This window comes from Orycteropus afer, unplaced genomic scaffold, assembly GCF_000298275.1.
Source record: "Orycteropus afer afer isolate SDZICR_OR568_19922 unplaced genomic scaffold, OryAfe1.0 scaffold00374, whole genome shotgun sequence".
NCBI classification, from domain to species: domain Eukaryota; kingdom Metazoa; phylum Chordata; class Mammalia; order Tubulidentata; family Orycteropodidae; genus Orycteropus; species Orycteropus afer.
In genome coordinates, this window is record NW_006921961.1 from 91,100 (window position 1) to 104,846 (window position 13,747).

General features: G+C 40.6%; 2 protein-coding genes across 2 annotated transcripts in view; both read left to right on the plus strand.

The window, feature by feature from the left end:
- The first annotated feature begins 701 nt into the window (after positions 1-701).
- Positions 702-2,291, plus strand: CUNH2orf66 (chromosome unknown C2orf66 homolog). Its single transcript, XM_007953153.2, has 2 exons — positions 702-824; positions 2,112-2,291. The coding sequence occupies exons 1-2, from the start codon at positions 702-704 to the stop codon at positions 2,289-2,291; spliced, it is 303 nt and encodes a 100-aa protein (XP_007951344.2).
- Positions 2,292-9,511: 7,220 nt separating this feature from the next.
- GTF3C3 (general transcription factor IIIC subunit 3) overlaps positions 9,512-13,747 on the plus strand; it is a 40,460-nt gene continuing 36,224 nt past the window's right edge. The window contains exons 1-2 of the mRNA XM_007953144.2: positions 9,512-9,613; positions 10,610-10,721. Coding sequence (XP_007951335.1) covers positions 9,512-9,613; positions 10,610-10,721 — 214 coding nt within the window. The remainder of the gene's footprint in view (positions 9,614-10,609; positions 10,722-13,747) is intronic.

Sequence of the window (13,747 nt, forward strand, 5' to 3'; positions counted from 1 at the left end):
CCCTGGTAAGATTTATTGGGCATTTCTCTATGTTTCATTTCACACCTGGAGGTAGATGACACTCTCTGCTCACAGTGCTGTGGTGTATGTCTGTCTCAGATGTGTGTGTAAGATGCATTGCTCCGTTTTGGGTATCTGAAGTGATTTCTCCCTTCTTTCCTTGCTTCCTTCCCTCCTTCCTCTCCCCCAGCCCCACTTCCTTACCTTCCTCTCTTCACCTCTCCCTTCTTCCTTTCTTTCCTTACTCCTCATATTCCTCCCTCCCTCCTTTCCTGACTCCCTTCCTTCTCTTCTCTCTTTCAGGAGATTGCTACCTTAATACCGACAAGTAATTTGAATTTAAAAAATTCTACTTTCTTTAGAGGCAATAAAGTGTTCATTTCTTCAAAGATGTAAAAGGCATACTCACATTTTCTAGATTGAACTTACAATTGCATTGCTTATTACTGTATAATGTCCTCATCACCATAGACTACTTTAATCAACTAAATTTTGGGACCTCGTTTGCAATTTAATCTGGGAAAAAGATGGCTGTGAAATTTATGTGAACCAATATCCTCCTTCTCCTTCCCTGTCTCTTTAAAAATGTTTCCTCTTCCTCTTTCTTACTTTTGCCTTTCTTTCTCTACCCTCTCTGACTGTCTCTGCTGGTGACCATCAACATTTCCCCAATCTTTCCTTTCACATAGCTTCATTCCACCATGTTCAAAGCACTCCTCCTGCTGCTGTGTGTTACCTTGGTGCTATCTGGGCATGCACATGGAGCCACACTAAGAAATGAAGAGAAATGGAAGCCACTCAACAACCCCAGAAACCGAGATCTAGTAAGAACATAGCATGGGGTGTGCTGGGCTGCAGGGTGACACGGGCGCCTCTCTAGGTCTATGCACACTGCACTCTATGTGCTAGAGCACCGTGGAGAAGAGGCTCCCAGGAGATGAGAAGATTCCTCTAAAGGACCCAATCTGGGTTTCTTAGCTTAGGAGTTGGCATCTAATGGTTTCTCTCACTAATTTCCATTTGTTTCTGTAAAATACATTTATATTTAGAAATGATTTTATACCCACACAGCATATTACATTTATAAGTGATTTTATATATGCAATGACTTTATAGCTTTAATTTCTAATACATATAAATAATGAAGACATAATGGCCAATTACTTTTTGAACAAATTAGATTGAATTCATAATGTTTTAGATTCAGAATCTGTTTGAGAGTCTCATATAACCAACACTTGCAAAGCCCGATTGTGAAAGTGGAAAGCTATAACTGCAGCATTCTTATCAAATTAATAGGCATTATTTGCAACATAAAGTGATCTAGGTAATAGAATTCAAAAGATCACTGATAACGCTCTTTAAAAAAAATGCCAAATACAAGAAATATATTGACATTTTAAATGTTTTTAAAATACAGGGCTTTTTTTTTTAAGGAAATGGCATGCAATATAACAATGTAAGATTAAAACAGTGAAACAAATAACCCTGGGCATAGATACTATGTGTTTACTTCCTAAAAGAAAGCTGAAAAACCCATGTCTGTAAAGAAACTTGCAGAAGGCAGTGATTGGTTTCTCCCAGTCAGAGGAGAGACGCCAGAGCCCTGGTTACTGTGGAGTTCAGTTACATCTCTACCTTCAGTACTCAGAGGTGGTTTACAGTGAACCATCTGACTGTAATGCTATTAAGTAATTGATACCCCTCCCTCGGTTCCCACCAAGAATGGTGAGTTATCTTGTTTACGGTTAAAATGTCAGAAAGATGGCAGAGTGAAGGATGGGGGAGAGAAAAAGTGGGAGAAGTAGTTTGTACTTTTGTTTCTGGGTTTTCAATTTCCTGCCTCTTAGATCAGCCCTAGGAGCTCGGGTGGCGTAGTTGCCTAAGGCATTTGACTGCTAACCAGAAGCCTGGTGGTTCTACTTCTGTAGTGATACCGCCTCGGAAACCCAAGGAGGGGTCACTGTGAGTCGGATCCAACTCAATGGCAATGAGTTGGGTTAAGTTTAGATTAATCCTAGTGTCACTTCAAAGGGGGAAACAAAATTCAACTTTGAGTATTTTGGTGTATAATTTACAAATGGCATTGAATGTTTTCTCTCTCTCTTCAGTTTTTCAGAACCCTTCAGGCATATTTTAAAGGACGAGGTCTTGATCTTGGGAGGTTTCCAAATACCTTCTTCATGAAGGAGAATCCCAGACCTCTCTCTTTCCAATCAGAATATATTGCTTCTGCATTTGGAGATTATGAAGAGCAGAAAAACTCATTTCCAAGTTTCCTGAAAGGCTGAAAGTTCCTTCTGAGCTCAGGTGAAAGTTGTCTCTTTATTCCCAGGCTCTGTACAAACATACAACTCAGTCATAAAGGAGAGATTTTGAAAGCATTTATTTGAAAAATGATTTTATTTCCTGATACCTAACAGAAAGAAATGCTTACTTCTGATTATACACATCAATGTTAATATTTGGATTTGGTTCAGATATGTTGTTGTTGTTGTTATGTGCCATTGAGTCAGCCCCGACTCATAGCAACCCCTCCTTGGGTTTCCGAGGCAGTATCACTACAGAAGTAGGATTGCCCAACCTTCCTTCCGAGGAGTGGCTGGTGGGTTTGAACTGCCAGCCTTCTGGTTAGCAGTCAAGTGCCTTAGGCACTATGCTACCTCAGATATTTTATGGTTACCTATATCTTTTTTCAGCCCAGGTCATCTAAGTTATGTGGAAATCATATGTTGTTATTATGTGCCCTTGAGTTGGACCCGACTCATAGTGAACCCCTCCTTGGGTTTCCAAGGCGGTATCATTATGGAAGTAGATTGCCCAACCTTCCTTCAGATAGAAATCATATAGAAAGGAAATATGTCAAACTGAGCAGGTGAATTAAATGGAAAGTGAAAATGAAAAGAATGGTGTCTTTTGAAGAAAGTATTAAGCGCATATTTGAGCTTGAACTTCCTCAACTAGAGAAAGGGGTAGAATATTCGTAAAGATGCTATTTTTCTTACAAGAAAAAATTAAAATTATATTTAGGATTTGAAATTTAGTAGTCTTATTACTAAAGCATTCCTATCAAGCAATATCAATCACTTGCAAAGAAACAGGTATTTATGCATTGTAAGAAAATACATTATGATTCTAATCCATTAGCTTTTTGTTCAGCTGAATAATAAAGGGAACTGATTCACAATTAAAATCTATTCACGTTCCTCTAGAAGCCTGCAGATTAAATTGTGAGGGAGCATACAGTTGTTGCATTTCATGGTGTTTGTAAAAGGATTTTGATTCTTTTAAATGTGATCATTTTAAAAAAATTATGATTTGTAGTCTAAAAAGAATATGCAATTTACCATGTGGCATATGCACTTGAAGACTGACCTAAAATGAGAAAATCACTTAGAATAAACAAAAACATGTTAATGAAGGGTTACCTTTACTATTGTTCACACGTAGGCCCAATAGCATCAGACACAAAAACATAGGAGAATAGTTATTAATACCATAGTGCCTAGTTTAGGGAGGACAGCAGTGATTGATTGGCAGAATTTTCCCCTTCCATGTGGCAGACTCAAATTGGATTTCTGGCCAATGAACCTCAAAGGTAGCCATCCCCAGTCTGTTAGCGGAAGCATGTGTGTTATCATGAACAGGATTCAGTGAAACCCCCAGGCCAAGACAGACTGGAAAAAAAGGCCTGGCAATCTACTTGCAAAAATCAGTAGTGAAAACCCTGTGAAACACATGGTCTGAGCCCACTGCCTGGGGTCCCCATGCGTCAGGGTGGGAGGGTCAACTTAACAGCAGCTAACAACAGCCACCACCACCTCCTTTAGAATGTGCCATACAAAGTGCCTGTGAGCCACAGTTTCTTCATCTGCAAACTGCAAATACCTCTAGAATCCCGTGGAAACATCAGAAGTATCATAGAAAACGTCAAATAAATGCTTTGATGTGTACACGAAATGAGGTAATGTTTAATGGCAGAGTGCCCAGGAAGCACCTAGTGGCAGTATTGGAAATATAATGGGAATTATTCAACCGGGTGAAATCAAAGCTCCTTGATTTTATAATTACAAGCCCTTTTCTTAACATCTCTGATTAGGAAATGAAAACAAAGAGTTTTCATTTGAAATAGGTAGATCTTTGGGTCTTTGTGTTGAATGTACAGTCTTCATTTTCTATTTCATTATAACATTTTCTTACTCTTTTAGGTTCTGGCTATTTTTAAACTACAGATGAAGCTTCTCATTAGAAAATGTCAACCACAGTCAGAGCTAAACTCGTGTGTTTTTTTCCTCCATTTTTATTTGTCACTGTGTAATGATTTTATTCTACATTTCCAGATTTACATATAAATAGCTGGACATTGGAGGCATATGTGCCTTACATGTATATTTTTGGAGTGTTTCTTCTCTTTGTAACCATAAAAATTGATGTAGAGCACAATGTGTATTTGTAAAAGTCACAAAACCCCCATAAAATCAATAGATATGATGATCTTTAAATTATATGTCATTAAAGCTTGTCTTTTAAATGTGTTTTTTATGTTTATTATTCTTCATCAACCAGTATTTTTATTTGGAAAAGACTTTACTATATTTTAAGTGGGGAGCTCTGGTGGTGTAGTGCCTAAGGTATTTGACTGCTAACCAGAATACTAGCAGTTCAAACCCACCAGCCACTCCTCAGAAGAAAGATTGGGTAATCTACTTCCCTAGTGATACTGCCTTGGAAGCTCAAGGAGGGGTCACTATGAGTGGGATCTAACTCCACAGCAGTGAGTTTGGGTTTTTTTTTTTTTTCAAGGAGACCTGGTATCCCAGTGGTTAAGTGTTTGCCTGCTAACCAAAAGGTTGGCGGTTCAAACCCACCAGCCATTCCATGGGAGAAGGATTTGCCAATCTGCCTCTGTAAAGATTACAGCCATGGAAACCGTATGGGGCAGTTCTCCTCCATCCTATATGGTTGTTATGAATCAGAATCAATTCAAAAGCAATAGGTTTGGTGGGGTGTTTTGGGCACATTCCAAAATCATTTTCCACAGCTTTACTGTGTATAGCTTTACTGAATATCAAGAATAAAATATCTGTGCAAGAACAGATTTTGTGTCTGGGTTAGCATGTTCTTTTGTAATTAGTTGTATACGTTTCTGTTTTTTTTTTTTGAGGGTTGTGAGGTTTTTGTGAGCAGAGAGCATATCAAATTCATCTTTATTTCTCCAGCATCTGCCACAGTACCTAACGTGTAGCAAGTGTTCAGTAAGTATCTATTGAAGTAAAAAATTCTGACATTCTTACACAGTAATGGAAGGTGCTTCTAGGTAATGTCATACATCCCACTGGAAAATTCCCCACAATTTGTAGATAGCTGTTGATGGCAGTTCTATACCCTATACCAACTAGTTCCTTAATGGTGGTGTATTGACAACTGGGGACAAACAAGTCTTTATTATATATGACCAGTTAGCACACTTGGTCCCCAGAACTGTATGTTAGTTGATCTTCCATCTCACTCTATCATTTTGACAACAAAAAGCCCTCTACACACATTTCTAAAAGCCCACTGGGGAAATGATTTTGCTCTTGAGTTAGAATTGCTGCTAGGAAAATAACAGAAATGTACTGTTTCTTCTGATGGAAATAAATCCCTGCAGGCGTTCTAGGCTGTCAAGGGATTCATTACACTTCTTTACATGGGTCTGTGGCAGCTTCTCAACACTGACCCTACTCCTTTTCAAAGGGCACCCCCTTCCCCAGGACATGTCCTATCTCAAATTTAGATAGTCAAGAACTGTTATGGGTATGACGTTTTGCCCTACTTGCAAGTTAACATGCTGGCTGATAATTGAGACTTTATTATTCATGGAGCATCAGGCATGAGTTTCACATTTGCACAGGTTCCTTTATCTCTCAAGTACCACAGGGACTATGTGAAGGATAGTCTAGATGTACACATAGTAGGTCTGTGTCACAATTGAGGATCCCAAACTTAGGAAGCCCACCCCCATTTTAGGGATCTGCTAGTAAACCTGTCCAATCTTTGGCCCAGAGGGAGGTATTATCCTTATTACGTTTGGCCTGAAGGAGACAATATCTCTTTCAAGGCTATTTTCTCAGCAAACATCCTTGAAAGGCAGCCCAGAATGAAATCCATCACAAGCTCTTGCAGAAAAGCAAGAGACGCAAGGAGGTTACGCTCCATCCTTGTTTCTCCCAGACAAGGGGGCACGGATGGAGTCCTGCCCTTCCTCCATCATCTCTCATTCTATTGCCATGGCATACGTTTCTATGTTCTCCTTCCTTTAAATCTTCTACTTTTATTCTCAAAAAATCACTCTGCAAGTCCCAAAACAGAACATTGGTTTGGTTTGCTGTTTTCATTACTGCTGTAACAATTCAGCTTCACCTCAAGGCACTGTGGATGCCTCTGACTCACCAGGGGACAAATCACTCACAGGGAAGTAGAGAAAAGAAAAACAGAAAGATTAAAATCTCAAACTCTCTTGTTACATTCTGACCTCTAAAATAATACTCTTGTCATCAAGCTGTTCCACAGCAGGACACCCACTCTCCCACCCTTGCCCTTTGCCCATCATTCTCTATGAAGTGAACTGAAATCTCCAGAATTGTCATTCCCACATTCTGAGCAGCCAATAATTAAACAAGTGAGTCTAGGCAGGTTTGCTACCAGCTCCCTTAAAAGGGATCTTAGGAGAGCCTTCTCCTTACCAGGTAACCGTCTCTCCTCATTCTCATTTCTCCTTTTAGAGAAGTTAGGGCTGTAGACTTGACTTCTTAGATGTAAGTCCCTGTTTGCCTTGGGAAATACAAGGGAGAATTTCCCTGTAAGTGATTTGTGTAGATTACCTCACCGTACCCCACCCCTTCACCTCCAATATTTTGTATCCACAGAGAACCCTTATGGTCCTTTATCAGAAGAAAGAGAATGATTTCAAGCTGTGAACTATTTTTCCTTCTCCTGGTAAACCCCCCATCCTTCCTTTGCTCTTATGCCAAATAGAAAAGTTTATTCGATAGTTTATTTAGTCGCAGTAGATTTAAATGCAACTAACAACAGTGGGTTGAATGGTATGGAGTAGCATTTTTCCCTCTTTCAAGTCCTGGTGCCTCATTCTGCCATCTTACCATTGTTTACCCCACCTAGATGGGCAAGTAAAAGGTCCCCTGTAATTTCTCTCTAACTTCAGCTGCATATTGAGCTATGCTGGCTCCTCATACCTCAACTTCCTTGCCCATTCCAAAAGCACTGTCAATTCCACCCAATTCACTTGTAAAATCTGAGCACAAATTACCAGGCTACAGAGTAGGCTTCACAAAGACGTGCCAGGTAGTGCTGTCCTCGAGATGTTTACAGTCTAGTGTAGATAGAATAGGAAGAGCCAAGATAAAATTCTAATACAAGGTAATACAATCACAGGAATGCGTGTGAGGTGAAAAAATAGTACCATTGAGGGGAGGCAGTTTATCATAATAATTCCAAGAAGGGGATTTAAAGTCAGATAGACCAGGGTTCAAATGCTGGCTCCATTATTTATTAGATATGGGATCTTGGCATTAGGAGTAACAACATCGACTTCTAAGGATTATTTTGAAATAAGCATATAAGGCACATAAGGCAGTAAATGGCTTATAGCAAATGGGCAAGAAGAGGTGGCAACTGTATCAAGTATGGTTATAAAGCTTGACTGTTAGCAAAGGAACAACTGAGTGGAAGTTAGAGGATGGAATATGAAGTCTAAATTATTTACAAACTGAGAGACTGTTTTGGTTCTGTAGTGATGAAGAAGAGTTGATGCTTTTGAGTTGTGGTGCTGGCGGAGAATGCTGAAAGTACCGTGGACTGTTAAAAGAACTAACAGATCTGTCCTGGAGGAAGTGCAGCCAGAATGCTCCTTGGAAGCAAGAATGGCCAGACTTCGTCTCACCTATTTTGGTCATGTTGTCAGAAGGGACCATTCCCTGGAGAAGGATGTCATGCTTGGTAGGGTGGAGGGTCGTTGAAAGAGGGGGAGGCCTTCAACGAGATGGAGTGTTACGGTGGCTGCGATGACGGGCTCAAGTACAGCAGGGATTGTGGGGCTGGCGCGGGATCGGGCAGTGTTTCGTTCTGCTGTGCATGGGGTCGCTATGAGTCGGAAACCACTCGATGGCACTTAACAACAACAACAACAACAGTGATGCTCTAACAAGAAATATCACAAGTGGGTGGCTTGAACAAATAAGGATTTATTCTCTTACAGTTTAAGATGCTAGAAGTCCGAGTTCAAAGTGCCAGATCTAGGGGCTGTGTGAAGGCACCTCGACCTTGGGCTTCAGCTCTGCCTCTTGCTCCCAGCCCGGTGGAGCTGGAGGTGTGTCTCAAGTCAGGCAGCTACTGGCTGCTGAGGCTGACAAACTCAAGGTCAACAAGTGAAATGGCACAGTCCCAAGATTACCCAAGTAACATGGCAGGCCACTAGTTCAAGTCCAGAAACAGTCCCAAGATTGGCAGACAATGTGGCAGGCCACTAAGATGAAGACTTGACCAAATGCAGAAGCCAGATGTGTCAAAAAAAAAACCTCAAGATTTTTCTCAAAGCTTCTTATATACTGGAAGCAGAACACATCCTAAGACAGCTACCCAGCTACTCATAGTAGATTCCACCTTGAAGTTCATTAGTAGTCTCCTCAAGGGGACTAACTGCATCCAGGTGCCCAGTCACTCAAAACCAAGCCCAGCCAAGTTGATGCATAACCTTAACTACCACAGAGCCCTAGGAAAGTGAGAATTTGGGAATTTATGGAAGAAGGGAAAATTTTGGTGCTATTGATTGAAGAGGACTGGATTTAGAGAATAAATTAAGGGAAGGCTTTATTTTTCTGAGGCAGGGGAGAGCTGAAATGTAGCACATGAATATGGCAGAGCAAATGGTTAGATTAAGAAATAAATCACAACGAAGACCAAAGTAAGATAAAGAACATTCAGAAGGGAAACAGATTGTGAGAATGAAACAATCATTTTAATGGCTGTTGAAGGAAATTATCCAGATTAAGGAAAAGCCCTTTAAAACACATTTTCCTCAACTGCCTAAGGCATTTGACTGCTAACCAGAAGGCAAGCGGTTCACACCCATACGCCACTCCTCCGAAGGAAGTTTGGGCAATCCACATCCGTAGAGACACCACCTCGGAAACCCAAAGAGGGATCACTATGAGTCGGGATCTACTGAAGGGCAGTAAATTTGGATTTTTTTTTTTAAGTCTAATAATCTTAAACTGGAGGAGGGGCGAGTCCGCCGGGTTTGTGTACTGAGACTCCTACCCGCCCCGCTCTCCCCCAGCCGGAAAAGAGGCACGGACCGCGCTCCCACGGAACCTGAGCGCGGTGCCTGCGGCGCAGGCCGGGCGGGTTTCTTGTGTGGACGCCGGATCCCAGCGCAGGGTAGAGTCTGGCGGTTGTTGCTCTTCCGGCCCCTTGTCCTGTTTTCTGGGCCTGCATACTCGGACCCGTAGACATGTCGGGGTTCAGCCCGGAGCTCATCGACTACCTGGAAGGGAAAATTTCTTTTGAGGAGTTCGAAGGGCGGAGAGAAGAGAGAAAAACCCGCGAGAAGAAAGTGAGGCGGTGCTTGGCCTGAATGCTTTTCCCTCTTTCTCTCCGTAAACACAGAGATTTGCGGTCTCGGACGCCCCCGTTAGCTGCCATAGGGCAGGCCGGGAACTCCCAGCGCCTTCTTCCTCTTCTTCCACTCGGTCCTCACCCCCATTTCTCATCTCTGTTTTAAATTCCTCTTAAACATCCCTACCCTGCGACCCCCGAATTGCCTTTGTCTCGGTAAAATGTGCTCTTTTGGCCAAATAGCAAAGTTTGTTTGATGGCAGTTTAGCGTTAGGTTAAAAGGCAGTTAACAACAACAACAGGTTAAATGAGGGTGGGGGATTTCGAGTGGAATTTGGAGGCAGAGTATCTGGTTCTAGTCCTAGCTTTGCAACTAAGTCATTTAGTGACGTTGGGTGGGCGAGTCACCTCACTTATTTAGGCCTCCGTTTCCTGTTTCTAAACTGAGGAGGGCTGAGCGGTCATATTCAGGAGTTTCCCAGTGGTATGATGTAACCGACCAAAAAAAAAATAAAAATAAAAAACACCTTGTCTCATAGCAGGAATGTCTTCATACCTATTTCTTCATAAGTATTCAGAATACTTAAGAAAAAGTGTTTGAACTTTACCTATCTTTTCAATTATTTTAAGTCAGAAAATAAAAGTAATCACACCTTTTAAAATCAGCTGGCAGATTGCCTTCCTTATCCATGCAACTGGTAGTGCCCATCTCTTCTTAATTTTAGGGTCTAGAATACAATATGTAGATTAATGAAATCATCAAGGTAATAGATACGTATTTTTAAGAATTTTTACAAGTGACTGAAACTGAAAGAACGTATTTTGAAATGCATTAACTCTGAAATTTTAGACTCCTTGTTATGTGTGCAAAGATTTTATATATACATACATATATGTATATAGAAGTATGAGTAAAATTAGATAAATGTCATATTCTGCAATGGGGAGGGCAAAATCAGCATTCGTTTTTGTAATCGTTAATTTTCTATCACAGAGTCTTCAGGAAAAAAGAAAGTTACCAGCTGAAGAAAATCCAAATGATGGTGAAGTTCCATCATCATCGGGAATTGACTCTTCCAAATCCCACAATAAAGATGCCAATGAAGGTGTGTTAAGAACATTTGCTACTTGCATTAAATGTTTTGTCTACCTAAGCAAAATAATTTAACATAAATAAATTTTGTAGCAATGATACTCTTTTGTTGAGTACCTCATTTATAAGGAGCATAGTTCTTGATATATATATTTAATAGATATTTAGTAAATATTTCAGTTGTTGAATGTAGTGATAGTTATTTTTGTGAGTCCCAATGTTGGAAAAGTTGTTTTGAATTGATAACAGCATAAAACTGTGCCACCAGAGCTCCTTAGACTAACTTAAAAAAAAAAAAACCTCACTGCCATCAAGTCAACATCTGACTCATAGTGACCCCCTTTGGGTTTCTGAAGTGATAAATCTATGGAGGTAGATTGGCCAGTCTTCCTTCCATGGAGTGGCTGCTGGGTTTGAACCACCAACCTTCTGGTTAGCAATTACATGCCTTAGGCACTACACCACCAGAGCTACTTAAACATACAAACAAAAAAAACCCAAACTCACTGTTGTCGAGATGGCTCTGACTCATAGTGACCCCTCCTTGGGTTTCTGAGGTGGTATCATTACAGAAGTAGATTGCCCAACCTTCCTTCTGTGGAGCAGCTGGTGGGCTTGAATCACCAGCCTTCTGGTTAGCAGTTAAGTGCCTTAGGCACTACACTACCAGAACTACTGACAGAACCTGATAAATGAGCCAGTATGCTAATTTATTAACTTCCAGTAGTTGATGTATCTTTCTAGTGATCACAGTGCTGGTAATAGTTTATGGTATCCATTCATCTATGTTATGTCACCTGGGATGCTTTATGAACTGGGTCTAACTGAGATCTAAATTAAACTTGCTAGTTCTAGAGTATAGAAGTAGAAGTGGTTCTTTTTCCTCTCAACAAGTGGGCCTTTGTATAGAGAATACACATTCACAATGGTAGGCAGAAAACAAACAAGTTTTATTTAAGCATAAAAATATATGGTAAATATATACTGTAAATAGATTAAAAATAAACAAGCTGGACCATGTGATGAAGAAGGGGCATGATCCCTAGCTGAAAAAGAGAACATACAGGTTAGTAAATTCAAATCTTGCCAGTTAGTTGTGGTGAAGAACTGGAGGTGATGTTCTAACAAACAAGGGGTCCTTCCTTCTTTACCCAGGGGTGGAGCAGCTCTTTCAGCATCAGGTTTTTAATGATGCGATGGTAGGAGAAGACCCCAGTGCTGTTAACTGAAGCAGTCCCTGGGAGGTGGCCATCAGGCTTTCAACTGGCTCATCACAAGTGGCCAGGCACACAAGGGTGACTTAACTTCAGTGCAAGTAACTCCATTGATTATTTTAAGTTCTGACATCTCCAATTTTCCAGAAAGAAATTGTCCCAGATCTCTACTTATACCCTTGGTAAGCAGAAGACACAATCAGTTTTGAACAAGCTTTGGCAAAGTTGGTTAATTGCAATATATGGCTACTAAGTCATTGTCTTTCATCTCGTAAATATTGCTGTAAAGACCAAAGCCAAACCCATTGCCGTCAAGTCATTTCTGGCTCATGGCAGCCCGATATGTTGCAGAGTAGAATTGAGCTCCAGAGGGTTCTCTTGGTTATAATTTTTATGGGAGCAGATTGCCAGACCTTTGTTCCATGGAACCACTGAGTGCCGTCGCATCGTGTCTTTATTGGTAACCTGTTGCCCTCGAGCTGATTCAGACTGCTGACCCTATAGGACGGAGTAGAACTGTCCCATAGAGTTTCCAAGGTTGTAATCTTTAGAGAACCAGATTGCCACATCTTTCTATTGTAGAGCAGGCTAATGGGTTTGAACTGCTGACCTTTTCGTCTGTAGCTGAAGGTTTAACCACTGCACCACCAGGGATTATTATTTTTTTTTTTTTAAAGATAGTAGTTAAACCATTTGTGCCACTCAGGGTACTTCAATGCTGAATAACACTGTTAAAGTCTTGCTTTTGAGCCCCTTTCCCAGAGACCATGCAGATAGGGGCCTTTTCATTTCATTTTCTATGCATTCTTGCAGGAGCTCTGGTAGCATAGTACCTAAGACATTTGACTGCTAACCAGAAGGCTGGCAGTTCAAACCCACCAGCCACTCCTCAGAAGGAAGGTGGGCAATCCTACTTCCGTAGTGATACTGCCTTGGCAACCCAAGGAGGGATCGCTATGAGTCGGGGCCGACTCCATGGCACATAACAACAATAACAACAAATGCATTCTTGCTAGGGAGCTCTGGTAGCATAGTGCCTAAGGCACTTGACTGCTAACCAGAAGGCTGGCGGTTCAAACCCACTAGCCACTCCTCGGAAGGAAGGTTGGGCAATCCTACTTCTGTAGTGATACTATCTTGGAAACCCCAGGAGAGATCGCTATGAGTCGGGGCAAACTCGACGGCACATAACAACAACAACAGATGCATTCTTGCTGATATATAAAAAATATAACTGAGTTTTGCTTATTGACCTCATGTTCAGCAGTTATTAATCCTAATGATATGTATTAGATTCTTCTGAATTTCTTATGTACATAATCATGTCATATGAATGGGAACAGTTTTATTTCTTCCTTGCTATCTTTATGCCTTTTATTTCTTTTACCATATTGCATTGGCTGGGATCCATAGTAGAATGTTGAGTGGATGTGGTGGTAATAGTAGGCATCCTTGTCTCAATCCCAGTAGTTTTCAGTAGTTTGCTGTTAAGTGTGTTTGTGGAGAATTTTTTGTATATACTCATCATCAAACTAATGATACTCCTTTCTGTTTCTAGTTGAGTAAGTTTTATGAGGAATAGATGTTAAATTTTATCAAGTGCTTCTCTGTACCTATCGGGATGAACATATAATTTGTTTTCTCTTTTTTTCTGTTACTGTGGTAAATTTCATTGGTCAAGAATTCCTTTACACATTTTATCTTTATTTTGAATGTTCAGAATTCTTGAATGTGGTCCTTATGACTCTATAATAATAAAGATTACTATCAACATACAAAAATCATTGTATTTTAATGGTATCTTAAGATTCAAATGAAGTATGTC

What these genes read in the sequence shown, in the direction of transcription:
- CUNH2orf66 (XM_007953153.2), top strand. Translation starts at nt 702, where the DNA reads ATGTTCAAAGCACTCCTCCTGCTGCTGTGTGTTACCTTGGTGCTATCT. An exon ending in ACCCCAGAAACCGAGATCTA is followed by an intron (nt 825 to 2,111) that starts GTAAGAACATAG and finishes CTCTCTCTTCAG; the next exon opens with TTTTTCAGAACCCTTCAGGC.